Genomic DNA, 19,244 nt, shown 5'->3' on the forward strand with positions numbered 1-19,244 from the left:
TGAGAATGCAATGGAAGAAGAAGAAGAAGAAGAAGAAGGGAGAGTGCTTAATGTGATGGTTGGAGTACTGCGTTGCATTGTGACGGTTGGAGGGGAAAGTTGAATGGTACTGCTACTGCTGCTACCAAGATCGGCTGGCATGCAGTGGTCACTTCCCTCATAGTCATCACATAACAATTCAATTGGTGGTTCTCTCCAAGCTCTGCACACAGCAATCTTTGACAGCTCCTTGTGGCTTGGACTGGCGTTCTTCAATCACGCCATGAGTGCTCGCTCTCTCTGAAATAAACACAAGCTGGTATCACATCATTGTTCATGAAAGGTAGAACAGTGCAATCGTGCAGACAAGTACGGTGGTCAACATATTGCAAAAGCTCGTATACCCCTCTTTGAAGTTGAGCCACAGGAGCTCTTAGATTCTTGGCTTAGTGATGATCTTTAAGACCAGCTGCATGCATCTCATGGATTGCATAAATCCACATAAGAAACTTCATTGACAGAAGAAGTATCATAAGAACAAAAAGGCAATTTACAACATTAATTACAATAGGAATCAAAAGTATAGAGTCAAGTCATGAACTTTTCTTTGATTGATGCAAACTCAAAACAATTTACTATAAGAAGTATATAAGCAAGGGATGACTTGTTGACTGTGATCATCTCCCATGCAAAGCAAACCTGAAGCTAACATACTGCAGCATCATCCAAATGAGTATTGTTAAGCAAAGCTACTGTTCAACCCATTTGTTGATAAAGGAAAGTACTTTCTTTCTTTCACTTAACATGACTTTTCATAGGAAGAACATGCAAATTCACTAGCTGTAAAAGTTATAAGGTAAATAAAAGAGTATCATGATACTTGAAAACCAAAAGGCAACAAGGAAACTAAGGAATCATGGACCAAAATAATATATAGCAGGGCTTTAATTTCTTTCCAAGGTCTATTTAGAGGCAGATAGAAACAATGAACTCTTTTCACCATGCTACTCTAAATAAATAGAGCACAGTCTCTCGAAGAAAACACACACACACACATATATATATATATATATATATTGTTACAGGTAGTCAAACTTAGTAAGGGTCCTTCCGGCCATGATATGGTTCTTCTCTCTCCTCTCTCTCTCTCTCTCTCTCTCTCTCTCTCTCTCTAGATACTTATATTTCATCTCGAGAATTCTACTCCCAATATATCTCAGCTAACTTGAGCATTCGAGGAACCTTTCACCATGCTTTTATAAGTCAATTCAAGTCCTCTATCCACTTTTAACATAGGACTAAATTAAGACTGTTATAATTCAGCTCTTGAGATAATAAGACCTGAACAGCTGAAGGAGAAGTAGCAATTTAGCTGTTGATGTTCCCTCACTGCTGCTTCTTGATGCCAGGAAATCTTCTTGGATTGGTTCATGATACCTTTTACAACAAATGGGACCTAAGATTGTTGCAACTTGAAGGCAGGAATTCTTCTTATATTGCTTCATGGTACGTTGCACAAGAAATGGAGCCTTAGATTCTTGAAAGTGAGTGTGGATCAAGAGATGAATGATGGATATGGTGGAAAGTGGAGAAGACAGTGGTCAAGAAAAAGGCTAAAAGCTCCAAAGATGGCATTGCTTGTAAGCCAAAATGTAGACCACTGAGCTGAGCTGTGGCGATTGGTGGGTCACTCAACCACATGGACAGCCTATGCCACTGACACAACTATTCTTCCTAATGCTGACCATGTCCTTGCTTATCTATCATCTGAGAGCTTACTGCATCATTGAATTAGGTAAATGGCTTAGACTAATCAAGCATAAAGGCATGTCCAAGAAGAAGAAGAATAATAAGAGATGCTGGTATGTTGGATGTCTGTGTTGATGATGAAGGATGCCTCTGTTGATTCACAGTGCAGGGTTGTCCTCTGTGGTATTATGAATTGGAAGCTGCATTAGAATGCACTTGATCATCATGTGCTGTTGTCTGCAGGAATCTCATCCCTTCCATGTTAATTTCCCTTCTCATGGACATGTTAATGTCCACAGATCTTTGGCTGCAGTCTTTCACTGAGAGAATTTTCTACAACTCGATGACACTCATCCAGAGGAAGTACAGAAGCTGTTTTCTTCAAGTGTTTACAGATCGAAGTCATGAGATTACTCCCACATTACTGCAATGAAAAGAAGAACCTGTGCATTGTAGCATGAATCTATTACATCTATTTGCTTCAATACATACATACATTATATATATATAATTTCACCCCAACAACAGAGAAAAAGATGAAGACCATGAAATCATTCACGTCCATGCACAAGAAGAAAGAAGAAATCAGAAGAAACAAGGAAAGAAGCTACAGTAGACGTAACCACTCCACGCAGGATTTCTTCTTGAGAGGGAGGGCGAGAAAGATGGAGGTGAGATCACAAGGCACGTCGTAAAAGCCATTTGGTGGAGCCTCCACCGTCCGCTTTGCAGGTCTCCGCTTTCTCGGGGCGGGCGGGCACACGACGGCCGGCCTCAGCGTGTGTTCCTCCGCCACCGGTGTCACGCACTCTTCCTCTTCGCCGTCCTTCGTTCTTGGACCGCCTTCGACGGGCTTTTCTTGTATCAAGGAGGACGTCTTTATAGCCGGAAGCAAAGGCAATTCGCCCATGACGACCACCTCTAATCCCATGGACGCGAGAACCCGAGGAGGAGGAGGAGAAGAGAACACAAAGACACAAGTCTCTGTGGGGAACAGGAGAGAGAGAGATAGAGGGAAGGACAAGTAGTTAAATAGTCACGTCCATGAAAAGGAAGATGATGATGAGATGATGGAATGATTTGTATGAGGAAGGAGGGCCAGTAGAAAGACAGAAAGGTATCATTTACTGAATGCATGAAAGACTCAGAGGAAGCCTTGGATCACTTTGCTGCTCAACCATGCATGTCTGCTCCTCTATCAATACCATCCTCAAAGAAATGAATCAAGCTTGAAGAATACATGCAATCATAGCACTAAACAAGTTGGTGTGGGTGTCTTTAGGGTAAAGCTTGAAGGCCTTGGATCTACAAAGAAAAGCTACCCCAACCACATGGGATTTGTAGGGTTGGAAGGGATTAAGCTTCCCACCGAAGAGTAGTTAATTGCTGCACCCCCTTCTTTACGTCAAAAGGTGGGAAAGATTCTTAGAGATGGCAATGATATCAAACACTTCATGTGGCTACTACCAAGCCAAAGATAAATTTTATATGCAGTGCCTTGTACAGCAGTCAACTCATGGATCTAACTTGAAGAAGGGATTACATGATTAGTTTTATCCTAAGAACACATGGTAGATGCCATCCTCTCCTTGTCACCCACATTATGATGAACCTGAGATAGCAAGGTGGATCACATGAAATGCAGGAAAGAAGAAGAGTGAAGAGACTGAGAAGAATGTACATACCAACCACTTCTAAGCAACTAATTATGGAAACATTTAACTAGGTGTCAAGTTCAATGTTAAGACACACTGTTGTACCCTACAGCATATGAAAAATATTGTGAGAGGAGTCTATGCAACCCTTGAGGACATCAAGAGGTTGGTTGGTGGTGTGTCAATGATCAAAATAATCTATACAATAATTTTTCAGATACATAGAGAATTTATAAAACAATAGATTATCTTCTTACTTATATAGAAATCTTACCAAAATCTTTTTTTTTTCCTCCAAGCAATCCATTTGAAATAGCCAATTTTAATAGAACCAAAGTGAGAAGATGAAGAATTTGATTCCCAATAAAGTAGGAAGATTTCATGGCCTAATTGTATTTTATTACTTTGTACTTGCTGACCATACAAATAATTGAATCTTTTAACAGGGTAGTCCATGGGCTTGTTTGAGCATATCAGCCTATTTAAGGCTCATCTGCATAGCAATAAATGAGAGCAAAGGACATATTATTTAATGGCCATACAAATAGTAGAGTGAGACAAGCAACCACAATATCCTAAAATAACTCCCTCCCTTGGAATTTCCAAATTGCATATTTGAATTAATAAAATAGAATTATGTTAAAAAAAAAGCTATTTCAAATATGGAATAAAGTCTTTTAGAATTCTAGTGTAATTTTCAAAGTATACAATATCGTATCGTACCGATATTTCGATGTTGACTCGGTACGGTATAATACCGACGTATCAAATGGTACATCAGGACATACCGAATAATTTTATATATATATATTTTTTTTTACTGTAATACTGTAACACTGCTACTATAGTACTGTAGCACTATAATACTATTGCACGTTCCATCCGATATTGAGCGATCCACGTACCGATATATTATCAAACTGATACGCATCGTCAATATCAAACGGTACCATTTTGTACTGCATAGCATGATAATTTCATTTGTGCATGATAAGATGTTCAGACCATGATGACATTTTAAGTGAATTATTGCTTATAAGGTGATTGCATGTTCAATGCATTGCTTTTGGTTAGATCTCAATCAAGGTTAAGTCAAGCCTTACTTATATAGAAATCTTACCAAAATCTTTTTTTTTTCCTCCAAGCAATCCATTTGAAATAGCCAATTTTAATAGAACCCAAGTGAGAAGATGAAGAATTTGATTCCCAATAAAGTAGGAAGATTTCATGGCCTAATTGTATTTTATTACTTTGTACTTGCTGACCATACAAATAATTGAATCTTTTAACAGGGTAGTCCATGGGCTTGTTTGAGCATATCAGCCTATTTAAGGCTCATCTGCATAGCAATAAATGAGAGCAAAGGACATATTATTTAATGGCCATACAAATAGTAGAGTGAGACAAGCAACCACAATATCCTAAAATAACTCCCTCCCTTGGAATTTCCAAATTGCATATTTGAATTAATAAAATAGAATTATGTTAAAAAAAAAGCTATTTCAAATATGAAATAAAGTCTTTTAGAATTCTAGTGTAATTTTCAAAGTATACAATATATCGTACCGATATTTCGATGTTGACTCGGTACGGTATAGTACCGACGTACCAAATGGTACATCAGGACATACCGAATAATTTTATATATTTTTATTTTACTGTAATACCGTAACACTGCTACTATAGTACTATAACACTATTATAGTATAACAATGTAACATTGCTATAGTGTAGCACTATAATACTATTGCATGTTTCATCCGATATTGAGCGATCCGCGTACCGATATATTATCAAACTGATACGCATCGTCGATATCAAACGGTACCATTTGGTACTGCGTAGCATGATAATTTCATTTGTGCATGATAAGATGTTCAGACCATGATGACATTTTAAGTGAATTATTGCTTATAAGGTGATTGCATGTTCAATGCATTGCTTTTGGTTAGATCTCAATCAAGGTTAAGTCAAGCCATTCAATATTAGCTATTCAAATCCCATGTGTACAATTTCTTTTATTTAACATAAATAAATTGAATACATCATCTGGATTACAATCTGCATGATTTTTTTATTTTTTAAATATTTTGTAGGTTTATTATAATTTATTGAGAAGTTGAATAAGAGCATACGGATCAGCAAAAAGGAAGTCAGACAAAGTCTACTCATCGAACGGCTGATAGCGTTTTGAAACCTCGTGATTGGTGAAAGGACTGACGTCGATGTACCACTGCGGCTTTTATTACTTGCAATTGCTTTTCTTACTTAAAAAACACACACGCGATGTCTACCTGCCTTTTTATTGGAGAACGAGAGCTCTGCAGGCAAGCCCCAACTACTACCCAATCACCTAACAGGTAGAAGAGGGGACGACAATGAAAGAATATATTGCCTATTTTAATTTATTCTTTTTCTTTTGTATTTTCTTCGTTTTTTAAACACGAAAGACAAGAATCCACCGTCGCACGTACCTCTGTCTAAAGGTGGGTCCCCCATCAGGTCTACCGTTTCTATTTAACAGCAACTGAGGTAGGAGATTTGTCGGGGTTGACGAGAGTGTTGCTGCGAGTTTCGGTCTCAACGGAAGAGAAAACGAGCGATCTTAGCCGTCGGATGGACGTATGGATGGATGGGCACCGTTGACACGAATCTTAACGGTCTCTGTCTTCCTCCTCTCACCCACTATAAAATGTCCCGCTCTTCTCCTTCGTTCGCTCGCTTCGGCTGTGTTTTTCTATTCTGATGTTCGCTTACTTATCTGCGAGTGATGGCCGTTGATCTGGTGGGGTACACAAAGATGGACGACCGGATCGCCATCCAGGAGGCGACCGCCGCGGGGCTTCGCTCAATGGAGCACCTCATCCGTCACCTCTCAAACCCCCACTGCCAGCAGCAGCTGGACTGCCACGAGATCGCCGATTTCGCTATTTCCAAGTTCAAGAAGGTCATCGCCATCATCGACGGCACTGGCCACGCCCGGTTCCGCCGCGGCCCAGTGGCGCCGCTTCCTCTGGCCGAGCCGTCGTTGCCAGCCGCCGTGAAGAGTCTTACCCTCGCGCCGATACCGCTGCGCGTCATCCACCCTCACCACCCGCTCCCGCCGCCTCCCAAGACGACGCTGACCCTCGACTTCACCAGGCCAGTCTCCACCGCTGCGGCTGGCGAGCTGCCCCCGCCCACTCGATATGGCAAGGAGTACTTCAGCATCTCAATGCCGATGACGTCCGCGACGTCCTCGTTCGTGTCGTCCGTCACCCGAGACTGCAGCGTGTCGAACGGCAATCTCACGCTGTCCTCCCTCCTCCTCCCGCTGCCCGCCGCCGCCTCCGCCAGCAGGCCGCCCCTCTCGTCCGCGCCTAAGCGGCGGTGGCATGAGCACTCTCATGCCCACTCGGATCACGTCGCCGGCAAGAACGCCGTCCCGGGTACTCGCTGCCACTGCTCCAAGAGAAGGTAATCGAGCAGATCCGCTACCTGCTTATGGTAGCAACTCGTGCGCCTGGATCAGCGCTCTAGCTAACCTACGCCGCGGTTGTGCCCCAAACTTAATCACCAGTCTCGTGCATTGAGCAGGAAGCCGCGGGTTAAGCGGACGATACGGGTGCCGGCGGTGGGCTTGAAGGCGGCCGATATCCCGGCCGACGAGTATTCGTGGCGAAAGTACGGGCAGAAGCCCATCAAGGGATCACCTTACCCCAGGCAAGGACTCGTTCTCCGCACGTCCGATCTCGAACCAACGGCCCCAGATTGATCTAACGCCCTCTTCTCCTTTATGGTGTTGCAGGAGTTACTACAAGTGCAGCACCCTGCGGGGTTGCCCGGCAAGGAAGCACGTGGAGCGGGCGCCGGACGACCCCTCGATGCTGATCGTGACCTACGAGGGAGAGCACCGCCACAGTGCCGCCGCCATCTAAGGTCGTCCACCTAATTCCAAGTTCCAATCACGACCGCTCATTCCATATGCATCTTCTTTTACTTCCTTCTTTTCCTGTGATATGTTTATGTACAATATTTCCATGTTCCCCAAAGAAATCCGAGAAAATTTTGACCCAATCTGGTGCGGTGGGGTGTAAGTGGGAGCCTGTGATGAGGGTACGGTTTGATGGTGGCTGAAGAGGGTACGGTTTGATGGCGGCATTTTTATTTTTCTTTGTCCGAGTGAGTGGGTGAGATTGGAAGTTGAAGTAGGAACCACAATTAAGAATCTGGTAATAGAGGACTTAAATGGTGGCAGATCAACCCGCGCTATCTCACTGTGCAGATAATTGACATGCATCTCAAGGTTGAAGTGATTTAGTGGTTTAATTTGTCACTAGCTGGCTACACAATTTCTTTGTTGCTGGAGGGTTATATATTTAAATTTTGCTGGTGAAAAAAATTACATTTGAGATATTATTGGAATCAGGTTTCTGCGTGTGCATGACAAAGGAAAAACAAATAATCATTTTTTCTAAAAAAGGGAGTCTATTAAGATCTTACAGTTCTACAATAGGACCTGTATAAAGAATGGAGGATCACTCCATAGAATCATGAGAACTTGTGTATGCTGAAAGAATCACATTTATTTTCTACTCTGAGGAGACACTTGATGGTTTAATGATTGTGTGCAATATAGCAGTCTGGATATATTCACATATATATGATGTAAAACATTTTAAGAAAAAGAGATACTCTTAGGAACAAGAAAGAAAATTATTGGCATGAGTAATTTGGGTTCGAAAGGATTCCTTAACAATTACTTGATATAAACTACAAATGTTTGTGAAACCTTTCACGATGAAACTCTTTGGATAAAATACTTGAAATGGAGAATACAGTAGCACATGCAATGGTTGAGGTGACCATTCTATTAGTGGGACTTGACCTACCTGACTACTACATGGATAGTGGAAGAAGCTTTGATTACTTTGCCAAAACTAATTGGATTTCAATTGGTAGATTTGACATAGATATTGTAGTGTACTATCTAAATTTGACTTGTGCCAACCAAATGAAGACATCGAAGTGTAGAAAAATGTATTCCCGTGCTCACAATTTTCCAACTTGATCTATATGCATAGTTCATGCCCACTAGTAAGTGTCTTTTTCTGGCATGAATTATATATTAATTCTGGTGGGTGGTTGTGGGTCTTGCATGATGATGACTGTAGAGGAAATGCCAATGCCCACTTGCCTTTTCTAGATGAGGAACAAATTCCTATATATATATATATATATATATAAATATAATTATATATATATTAATGGCAATACAAATGGACGGCCTAATAGTGTCATAGCGAACTTGAGCATTGTTTTTTATGCTTTTAATTTCTCATTTGGACTGATGGATCCTCAAGAACTTTGATTACTTCCATTGTTAATAAATTCAATCGATCATTAAAGTGATGAGGTAATGCTACATAACCATAAAGAAATGTCACAAAAAAAAAATTCATATCAGCTCATGCATGTAATTTTCCCATTATTTTGATTGGCCTTTGATCTCGGTAAGGATGGATAATTTTATACTTTTTAGGATTAAAAAGACTTCTTCCACAACCAACCATAATGCCCAATGTTCCAGCAATTTAGGATCAATTACATAAATCTCATCACCACTATGCTTGTGTAAGAAAAATATATATGTCAACTATCAGCATAGAAGTGCATATATATTTTATCTGAGATCAGCTACATAGATCATTACTTGCCGTTGAGTTCTATAAAAGATATAATAGTATATATCAGCTATCAGCTCGAAAGTATATATTTTCAAAGTCATACTAGGAGAAAGAATGTTATAATTATTCATGGAGCATGCCAAGGTAATGCATGGCAAGTCTTGTAGAAAATTAAAGAACAAAACATGAAATACCTAATATGACTGTAGTGATTTTGAAGATAATAATTCTTTACCAGCAACACAATAGGATACTAATTCTTTGCTACTGTTGTGGTTCTTGTTTGTATAACTTATTTATTTTTTTCTGTTCAAAATGACCAGAATACAGTGCTTTATGGGTGGATATCATGACTTTGTTAGGGTATTGACAACTGTGTTATTGACTAAGGTTGAGATTATTGCGGAAGAAAGCTGAAATAGTATAATTACAAGATAGAGTCAGGCATCTCCTTATGGACCCAAGATGGTCTTTGGCTTCTGCTGGGTGGCCCAGTCATTGCATGCACTTGGGAGGAAGCAAAACAGTCTTCCATGCACTTGCAGCAGAGCGACAAAGCTACTCTTGTTTCCACAAGTTCTCCATGGATTATGATTGCAGATGCATGGAAAAGTATTCCACCTGTGTGTTTTATGCAAGAGCTGATCAAATGCATATGGGAGAAACAATTCTGCACTGTGGCATCACCAGGGCATGACCCACTCTGGAACGAGAGGTCGAATGGTTTCAACCTCATAGGCAGGGAAGGTATTCACAGATACTGCACCTCGTTTCTGATTGCTGCTGTAGTTGTTTACAATGTGCTGTGTAACTGTATGATTGCTGCTGCAGGTTTACAAAGAAACAAGAGATCAAATGGTTTCAACTTCACAGGCAGGGAATGGATTCAAATGAACTGTTCTGGTTGCTGCTGCAATTTATTTTTGTTGGATGGAGCTCAATAACAGACGTCTAAGAGGTCTCATTTCTTCTTTCTAATGTTAGTGTCACTTTCAATGAGATATTGCATGTCTATGTCAATTTGCTTCTATTTAATTAATGCTATTCTGGCTGCAGTTCCTTCTTGTGTTTTGCACTTGTCTCATCTCACCTACTAAAAGAAAAGTTATCTTTGCAGTCTTCCCAGTCAATGAAAACATGTTTATCTTGTTGAGACCTTCCAATTAGTGTCTTGTCCCCTGGAAGATTCATACAATGCTGGGCCCATATGACATCAAAACCTTGCCAACCTAGTGCCAGAAAACACAGGAAATCATGGACAGCCCCTTTAAAAAGTTTGATGACAATGGATAAGTAGGTGTAGGTCTTGACAAGTTTCACAACTTGCCCACTGTTTTTGCATGGTTGCCTGTCCTTTTCTGCCATCCAATTAATTTGGTCATCCCTACTGGATTTGACCTTAGGTTTCCAAGAGCAGTGTTGCAATTTTTCATTTTTTTCTAATGCTTAAGAAGTATTAACATGAATCCAGCAAATAAACTGGTGGATTCAGATTAAAAATTGACAGCTCTAATTAAGTAGAATCATGGATTTTCTTTTTTAATACAGTAGTGTTCATCAAATAAGGAATTTTGAATCTTATATCTTGATATATGTGGCACTTATTTTATTGTAACATTTATCAGTAATGCTTCTATTTAGTGTTGGGATGGGTGGAAACCACCTACATTATCTTCCTGTTGCAATATATGCCAGGTGCATGTCTTTTTCTTGAACCTTAAAAGTCAAAATAGGGAGAGGTTATTGGGCAAAGCAAACAAGAATCTTTCTCAGTCTTAGAAACTTTATTTGCTTATAACAAAACTAGTAAAATCCAAAACCAAAATCACATGGTCAATATTCACAAAAAAAGTACTCATAAATTTTGGATGATTTGTAATAATTCTGTAAAAAAAGAATAGAATTACAAGTCATGGAAAGCATTAGACTACTTATTAACTATTTTACATAATTAGAAAATATAGGAATCAGATTTTTTGAGTATTTGCCTTATATATGATTTTCTTTCTTAGGTTTCTCCACCAAAAACATATGTAAAATTATGAATGCATCCATAAAAAAGATGAGCTTTGCTAGCAAAATTTCAATCAACTAAAACTTCCACAAATACAATTCAACTAAAATAAATTAAAAGAAAAAAGATGAAAAAATTGTTGGATCAACGTACAAATAATTTTGACCATAAAATCTTATATGTGGCATCCATCTTTAGAATTTTTTGGATTTTTAATCATAAAGGTTAATATCTATTGTTTGATAGTCAATTTTGCTTTTCAAGTTTACAATTTTTTTTCCAAGAGAAGTTTACGATCATGCAGATGACAATCAACATTGTAAATCATTGATGTGATAGGTTAATATATTTATAATTAACCTTATCAATAGCTTGGGCTATAGAGTTCATGAATGATTTGTGATGGGACACCATGCAAGTTCATTGTCCAGATTCATTTTATTTCCACTCCATCCATGCTGAACATTGAATTCTGTTCCGAAAAACAATATGATTTTGGTGTTTATATTTGTTTAATTCAAAGAGTAAAAATGAGGAATTAGTTTATTACCCAGAGGACTCCTTATATGCACCTTATATACAACACACCTACAAAATGATCGGGCATTTTGATGATGTCTCTTAAATGTCATTAAGTGAGCCCATTAATGCTTCAGTTGGACCGTTGTGCTATCATAACTGTGCTATGATTGAATGGTAGAACTATTTTATAAGAATCCCCATTGATAATAATTTTAATATGCAATATACTTCTATAATATAATTAAAATACAATCACAAGGGTTATCTTACCATCTTCTTATTCTTCATTTTACCTCCATAACTTTTTTTTCGAAACAATATTATATCATTCAAGAGTGTGGGCTTTAGTATAATGCTAGGGTCGTTCATTTGGGAGATCATAATCTGAGTTAAGGAAACAGTCTCTATATTTAGAAGGTTGCATACATTAACCATTTCCGAGACCTTAAATTAACGGGAGCTACATGCACTAAGTATGAGACATAGGATTAAATGAGCTATCAACATTAGTCATTGCAATTGTTTTGCATAATATAGAGAAAATTTGATTTGGTGGTCGGGATATTGATAATTATTTTTGTTGAGCCATAAAACCCAAAGTAAATTTTTAAGAAGTCTCGAATTGTCAAAGCTAGACCCTCTCACTCCAATTGCCAAAGAACATAAATTAAGGAAGATTGAGGTTCAAATTTTTTCTAAAACGTTCCCAGAGTATTTGAGCATAGACACAATCAAAGAAGATATAATTTGGAGAATCAGATTACAGTTTTAATGGTAATTATATCTTGGATTCCTAAGCCTCCCAAATAGTTACATATCCTAACTAATAATATCATATTTCTTTTTTTTAAATCATTTTCATTCCAATAGAACTCCCTTGGCAACCAACCATCTTCCTAATAATTTTGTAAGACACCCAATTATTTAAAAGAATATAAGTAGGAAAGGAATTAAGAACAAAATCGATCCTGACAACTTTACCAAGCTATCGTAGACAAATCTTTTTCAGCCATCACACTTTAATATCTCTCAGGTAATCTACCAAAGGAAAATACAAATTTGGTGTTTGATCAACCGGTCACAATTTGGTGGTTAATCATACCTGGGATCTACTGGGTATGTTTCCACTTGTCGGATCGACATGGCAAGAATTCTCAGCTCATGATTGGGCAAGTCTTCTTGGAAAATGCTTTGAGTGGAGTCAAATTTGCTAAACATCATGTGTACAATGTTAAATTTTGCATGTACTTGTACCAAACATGATACAGTGTGACCCTTGGTGTCATTAGGCTTGTATGGAGGCTTTAAATGATCAAAATAGCCAGTATTTCTTCAGTTGATATATTTGTTACATCGGTCAGTCTCCGATGGGTTTATATGTGGATGAAAGTATCTAAACAGAGTTAGCCTGGACAGGAGTTGTTTTCACTTTTTGTTGTGCTTGTTTTCTTTTTCTTCTTTTCCTGTATGGTGGACAGAGTCCATCTTTCATCAAATGCCATGATCAAGTTTTCCTTCTACCTGATGGCTAGATGAAAGCCCACTTTGCTATAAAGGATTGTTGATGGCGTCATGAGTACTTGGAAGTATTGTTGATTAGTGAAACTGTTGTGTACGGAAGAGTACAATATCAAGAAGTTCCAAATCTATCAGGTCGAGTATAGACTATATTCTTGTGACTTGCTCTATATTATTTCTCTTTTGCACAGAATAAGTTGCAAAGACAGATTTGATCCCAATACCTTATTATCAACATCAAGGGCTTTACCAACTAACTAGGAGAGTCGATCCGACTTATGACTTATGAGAGCCACGTGTTGTACTTTTGAATCTTCAAACAAATTGAAGATAATGAGTCCCACTTATGGGAGCTCTTTTGGGGAAGTATATAGCAAGCAAACCTTTGAGGTCCAATGCTTAAGAACAAACTTCCTTCTTCCTCCCCTTTGAGGAGTCTTCTTGATGCCTTGCTTCTTCCTCCCCTCTAAGAAGGATCTTATCAATTTGGATGGATCGAAGAGTTCAGCTCATCTCCTTCTCGCTTAGTTGCTTGTGATGGATCTTATCAATTTCAAAGATCATTATGAAGTTGAATATTTTCTTTCAAGTATTTGCTATCCATAAGGTTGCTCCTTTGCAACATTAGAGGGTGGGTACTGGTACAACAGTAAGTTGCTTCTTTGCACCTTGAGAGATTAGGGTTTAAGTCACGGAAATAACCTTTTCATATTTAGAGGAAGACTGTGTATATTGATTCTTTCCTGATCCTTCATTAATGGAAGCCTTATGCACTGGGTACATACACCCTCTATGCTCATTTGCTATCCATAACAACCATAAATATATCCCATTCAAGTAACAAGTTTGAGAATAAATATAACTAGAATAATGCTAAGACTCCTCAAAGCACCCACAACTATGTTTGTCTTTTGTATCTATCCTCCTGCTCACTAAATAGGAATTACAACTCCTGATTTCTCCAAGTTTATTTCAGCAAAATCTTTCCCAAACTCCAAACCATTGAGATATACTACCAAGTTGAGCTTGGGTAATAGGATTCTTATATCAAGAAACAATGCAAATGCATATACAGTGTAACAGTGGAGACAAGATTTATACGGTTTGATTACTTTTGCCTAAATCTATGCAGAAATACTCAAATATTTTATTGCCAGAATGATAAAATACAAAAAGGAAGAAAATTCCATTTTGAGTTAACTCAAATCAAGCTCTAATGTTCCTTGGACACCATATGATAAAAAATTATGACCACTTAATCTATTAGAAAAATACCTTAAGAGTTTATAGAATGTGTATCTTTAACTTCACATCCATACTAAAATTTTAGGATGCTCAGAGTACTTATAGACCAATCAACCATTGAATTTTAAAGTTTTCTTTTGAAGTCTTTCCAAACTTAAATTCTTTTCCTCCAAGTAACTTATCCTCCAAAAAATATAATTTCGACTAAGGATTAAAAAAATATTGACCAATTATAATAGTAAGTATTTTCCTGTCTTGAGTTCCATTTATCATGAGTAGCTAAAATGATTTTGAAATCTTTGACAAGCTTATTACAATAACTTTTAGCCACAAAACTCTTCCATGACGGATATCACAGAGTTTGAAGCTATGCTACTCCCAGCTCTTCCTGCTCAAGCTATATCAGGTGTTGCTATGAAGAACAATGAAGAGCTCTCTCTACTTAGCTATGCAGTCAATTATCGTTTGATATTTTTGGGAAATAATTTTCAGCATTATGCATTATGCAAAACAATTTGTTAAGTTCTTTATCATTTTGCAGTACTTTCCATTTCTCATCCCAATAAACTGTTGAAAAGTAATTTATAATTGCTACTGGTGTTAGTGGCCTTAATTCTTCTTTTTGACATATTTGACTAGCGACCATGTTTTATACTCATTGTTCCTTGTTTGTTAAGTCAAGTAGTGTCCAATGATCTCACTGTAGTTAAAGTGGTGATACATGTTCTAGTTTATTTTGAAGCACTAATTGTGTAGTGTCTAAAATTAATCTTTCCACTAATGGAGTGGAAACACAATTAGTTGTAAAGCGAGGTAGTTGAGTTGTAAAGCCTATCGATATATACCTTGGGTCATGAATCATGTATTGGGGTTTGACAAACTTAGGTCAATCAATGTAGGTTCTTGAAGAGTTCATCGGTCTTGTTGAGTAATGTAATGGATGTGAAAACACAATTTTCTTTCGAAGAATAGTAGACTCTTGAGATGGTCACTATCTTTGATCAATCAAGATTTGACAATCGAAACCTTAAATGGTGGAATAGTCTCTTTCTTTATCTCAGTATAGAGTAGCTAGGAATGGTGTTTAAGGGTCACTTTCAAGGATTGCTTTTTTGGAGTCCCATGTAGGTTTAGTTGTTGTCATTCGATTATCAATGCTAGTGCTAAGGGTTGTTAGTGAGTGTCCTTAGACGTCAGGTGTTGTTAGGGGTAGTTGTCTCCTTGGTGTAATATAAGATGAAAGGTCAAAGGTAATCTTTGTAAATTCAATTCTAATTGTTTTTCAATAGAGGCACTCACTTAAGTCGAATTTGATCATTCAAATCTTCCTTGACAAAAGCACCTGAAATAATATCGCAAGCATATATCGAGTACAAAGACAAGACCTCCAACCAAGAATGAAATTCTTAGTTGTTCAAAGACATTAATTGTGTGAAGCGAATAAGACAAATTCGCATCTGAAAGGTTTTTAGCCTTACATATTTGAGAATCCTCATGGTCCTCTCTTAAACTCCAGAACAAAGCTTAAAAAAAATAGAGAAAGAATCAACCACACTCTATACCCCAAATACCAATGAGAATATGACTATCAAAGTTTTGTCATCTTGGATATGACAACTATTAAATGCAACATCTCATATTAACAAAATATCTAAAAAGAATATTTCGTCATTTAAGCATTTAATCTTCTGTAACCTATTGTGGTTACAAAATAAGTGTAATATGGAGGCTTCTTCAACTATGCTCTATGGACTTTTTCCTTTCAGAATAAATAGGACATTATTGAATACAAACAGGGATAGAGTTTTTCAATAAACCATCTATAGGAGGATCATGAAAGTTAGACCTTAATGACTCAAGAAAGATTTATCTCTTGACCAAGTGATCCAATAGGCTCGGATAGAATTATTTTGCTTCAACTCCCAGATTACACTTTCTGTTGGATTACACCTTGTCTCAGGATAGAGGACTTCATCATTCATAGACATGAATTTCAAGAATAGGCTATTTCTTCTGGCTGTTTGCAGCTTGACATTAGATCTTTTACTGCTTGTTAAATTAGAAAATGATCAGCTCTTGTAATCTTTGTTTGCCTGACAGAAACAAGATGTGCTGATTTATGTTATAAACAGGAGTTCCCATGGTTGTTACTTGGCATCCTGCAAACCCATATGCTTTCAAGATTGAGTTACAACTGGTGATGGATGCAAGAGTCTTCTAAAGATTGAAGTCATAAACATGAAGCTTTACACTTCCAAATTCTTCACCTTGGACCTTCTGCTAATTGACTTTTTGATACTAACTCTTTCTGCTGTTGGTGCAGGTACTGCTGCTACATCTCTCTTAATAAATGCATTAGCTTCTTGGTGTTTGACTCTACAAAAGGTCAAATCAATTTTTTAGTAGAGGCCACCTCTGCCACTTGTGAAGACATCCCAACCACTTTTATGACACAAAACAATCATTCAGCACAAGCGATAGGGAGAGTCTGTTGAGGTCATTAAGTGCGAACCAGTAGGCTGTAAATTAATACTGCATGTTAACAGTGTGCTGATGAATGAGGTAATGCAGGCTAAAGGTAGCATCGGTTACTGTCTTTTTCTCACAACTCATATGAGATTTGATTGGGTTATGCTTGTGTTGGCACATTTGCTCCATATGGCACATAACTCATTCTACTAACTCTGAAGGATTTGCAAGCTGAGGTACTATTTGGGAGACAAGTAACACATAAGCAACTTTAATTGATAGTCGTCCATTATGATGGACCTATTTATCATCATCAGGAAACCAACAAATCAATCTTAGAAACCAAATCTACAAGCAAAGGAATCATTTAATTTACACAAGTGCCATATATGATCACACCAGACCCATTTGGTGATGCTTGTTTCCTGGAGAATTGCATGACAACTTTCTTTTACTGGGTGGTGGAAGGTTAGAGCAGCTCTTGTTGTAGTTGACTTCAGCTCAATTACATCACAGAAGAAGAATAAGATTGATTCATAAATCTTACACTTGAGGACAAGCAGATACATAGTAATCTGCTGTGTTGACAGAGTCAGCAGCAAAGTGACACCCAACAAGATGAGCACAATTGAAGACAAATGTATCTGACTAAGCTCTATAGAAGAAGAAGTCAAAAGGTCGGAGCTTTAGCTTAGCTTTCATATGATGCAATCAATATCTAAATTTCAACTTTGGAATCACCATTGGAGGATCAAGAAGAAAGAAATGGAGCATGGAAATATCATGTTTCTTCTCTATTTCATGTTCAACACAGTGTGTCCTCTCTTCTCTACTGCTCTCAATCTTGGAAAGACAAAACAAAGAACAAACTCTAACATCCCTTGACATATGGTGGAAGAACGCAAACTTAATTGACCATTTTAAGTCCACAGTAGATGAGAGAGAGAGAGAGAGAGAGAGAGAGAGAGAGAGAGAGAGAGCAGTCGTTCCCCTGACCCTACACGTTTCAGGTTTCCGGAGCTATGAATGAGCGCATGCTGCTGTTCATGGAGTCCCTTCCCATGGACCGACCGAAGGAGCGCTCCTCAATTGCGTCGAGCTCCGGGCGCCACGTCCGGGCTCGCGACGCCATGGGATTGCCCCGGCCGAGCCCCAGCCACACGGGACCGCTCGGAGGCGGCGGGGGCGCCGCGGGGGGCGCGGCGACGCCGCCCCTCTTGGCGGCTGTGGTGAGCCGGGTCATCAGGGTGGCGAGGTCGACCGGGGACGACTCCGACTGGAAGACGGCGTGGGGTAGGAGGAAGTAGAGGCGGCCCGGCTCGAGGCAGTCGTCGGGCCGGAGCAGGTTGGAGCCGAAGGCGATGAGGTGGGCCGAGGAGAGCAGCACGTGCGTCGGCGGCTTCCCCGTGACCTCCCCCACCGTCACGGGTGCCTCGAAATCCTCCACGTACCCGTTCATGTGGATCACCCGCACGCAGCTGAACGTCCTCGCTCCCCTGCACGACATACAACCCCCCATTTCTCCCCTCTCTAATTCAGTCTCTCTCTAACAGATGAAGAAGAAGACGAACAAAAGGAGAAGACAGAAGTATATATGTGAAGGGGATAAACAACAGGTTAATATATACACTATGTATATACTGCACTGCAAGAAAGATTGAGAGAGAGAGAGAGAGAGAGAGAGATCGATCTAGTAACACAGCGTAAAGTACATAGATTTAGAGAAGAAAGAGAGAGAAGAGCGAGGAGATAAAGAACAACAAAAGGAGAAGACAGAGCAATCTGAAGGGGAGAAAGAACTGGTTAAGATATCCAACATGTATATTCTACACAGCAAGATAGACCGGGTATAGAGAGAGAGAACGAGAGAGAGAGAGAGTTGACTCGTTCAAAAAGCCAAGGACGGGTCGATAACGTGTGGACGGTGCAGTGCATTTTGCTTGCATGCGTTTTCTAATGAAATGACAATGTTAACCTCATATTTTCTACTATAAACAGCTGCACATTTTGAGGGGACGAAGGGTACTTTGGGCACTTCATAGGTGTGTGTGTGCGTGTGTTAAAATTTCTTGTCGTGTGGGGTTGGGGTGATAGAGTATGATACAAGCTGAGTGAGATGTGGAAGTAACATGGAATGGGTGTGATGTGCCAATCTGCTGCCTCTCAACAATGGATTAGATCTCAGCAATAACACACATTCCACCTACCTGTTTGAAATGGTGTAGGAGTTGGTAGTCAAAGATCACAATGTTAATAATTACTAATGATGCTTTCATGGATATTAATGGATGCAATTAACAAAGGGTTTTTCTGTCTTTGAAAATATATTTATTTAAAGGGTTAATTATAGATTATCTATGTAATTAGTTATCATCGGAATCCTAATTCTTATATTTTTAAAAATTATGTTGGATTGTTTATATTTAT

General features: G+C 38.8%; 2 protein-coding genes across 5 annotated transcripts; one reads left to right on the top strand and one right to left on the bottom strand.

The window, feature by feature from the left end:
- The first annotated feature begins 5,943 nt into the window (after positions 1-5,943).
- On the top strand, positions 5,944-16,976 carry LOC103985552 (WRKY transcription factor WRKY51). 4 transcript variants are annotated; one of them, XR_010496501.1, is made up of 6 exons: positions 5,944-6,839; positions 6,960-7,085; positions 7,171-7,301; positions 9,373-9,796; positions 9,881-10,007; positions 16,481-16,946. XR_010496501.1 is itself a non-coding variant. In XM_009403283.3 (3 exons), the coding sequence occupies exons 1-3, from the start codon at positions 6,154-6,156 to the stop codon at positions 7,298-7,300; spliced, it is 942 nt and encodes a 313-aa protein (XP_009401558.2). In that variant the 5' UTR covers positions 5,944-6,153; the 3' UTR covers positions 7,301-7,625. The 4 variants fall into 4 exon arrangements, 1 of the variants encoding a protein (XP_009401558.2); XR_010496502.1 differs by having other exon boundaries at positions 16,672-16,945; XR_010496500.1 differs by having other exon boundaries at positions 9,440-9,796; positions 9,881-16,976.
- Positions 16,977-17,583: 607 nt separating this feature from the next.
- LOC135637611 (uncharacterized) lies at positions 17,584-18,627 on the bottom strand. The gene has a single exon (XM_065150255.1). The coding sequence runs from the start codon at positions 18,334-18,336 to the stop codon at positions 17,824-17,826; it is 513 nt and encodes a 170-aa protein (XP_065006327.1). The 5' UTR covers positions 18,337-18,627; the 3' UTR covers positions 17,584-17,823.
- Between the last annotated feature and the right edge of the window lie 617 nt (positions 18,628-19,244).

This window comes from Musa acuminata, chromosome BXJ3-5 (genome assembly GCF_036884655.1).
Source record: "Musa acuminata AAA Group cultivar baxijiao chromosome BXJ3-5, Cavendish_Baxijiao_AAA, whole genome shotgun sequence".
Taxonomy (NCBI): Eukaryota; Viridiplantae; Streptophyta; class Magnoliopsida; order Zingiberales; family Musaceae; genus Musa; species Musa acuminata.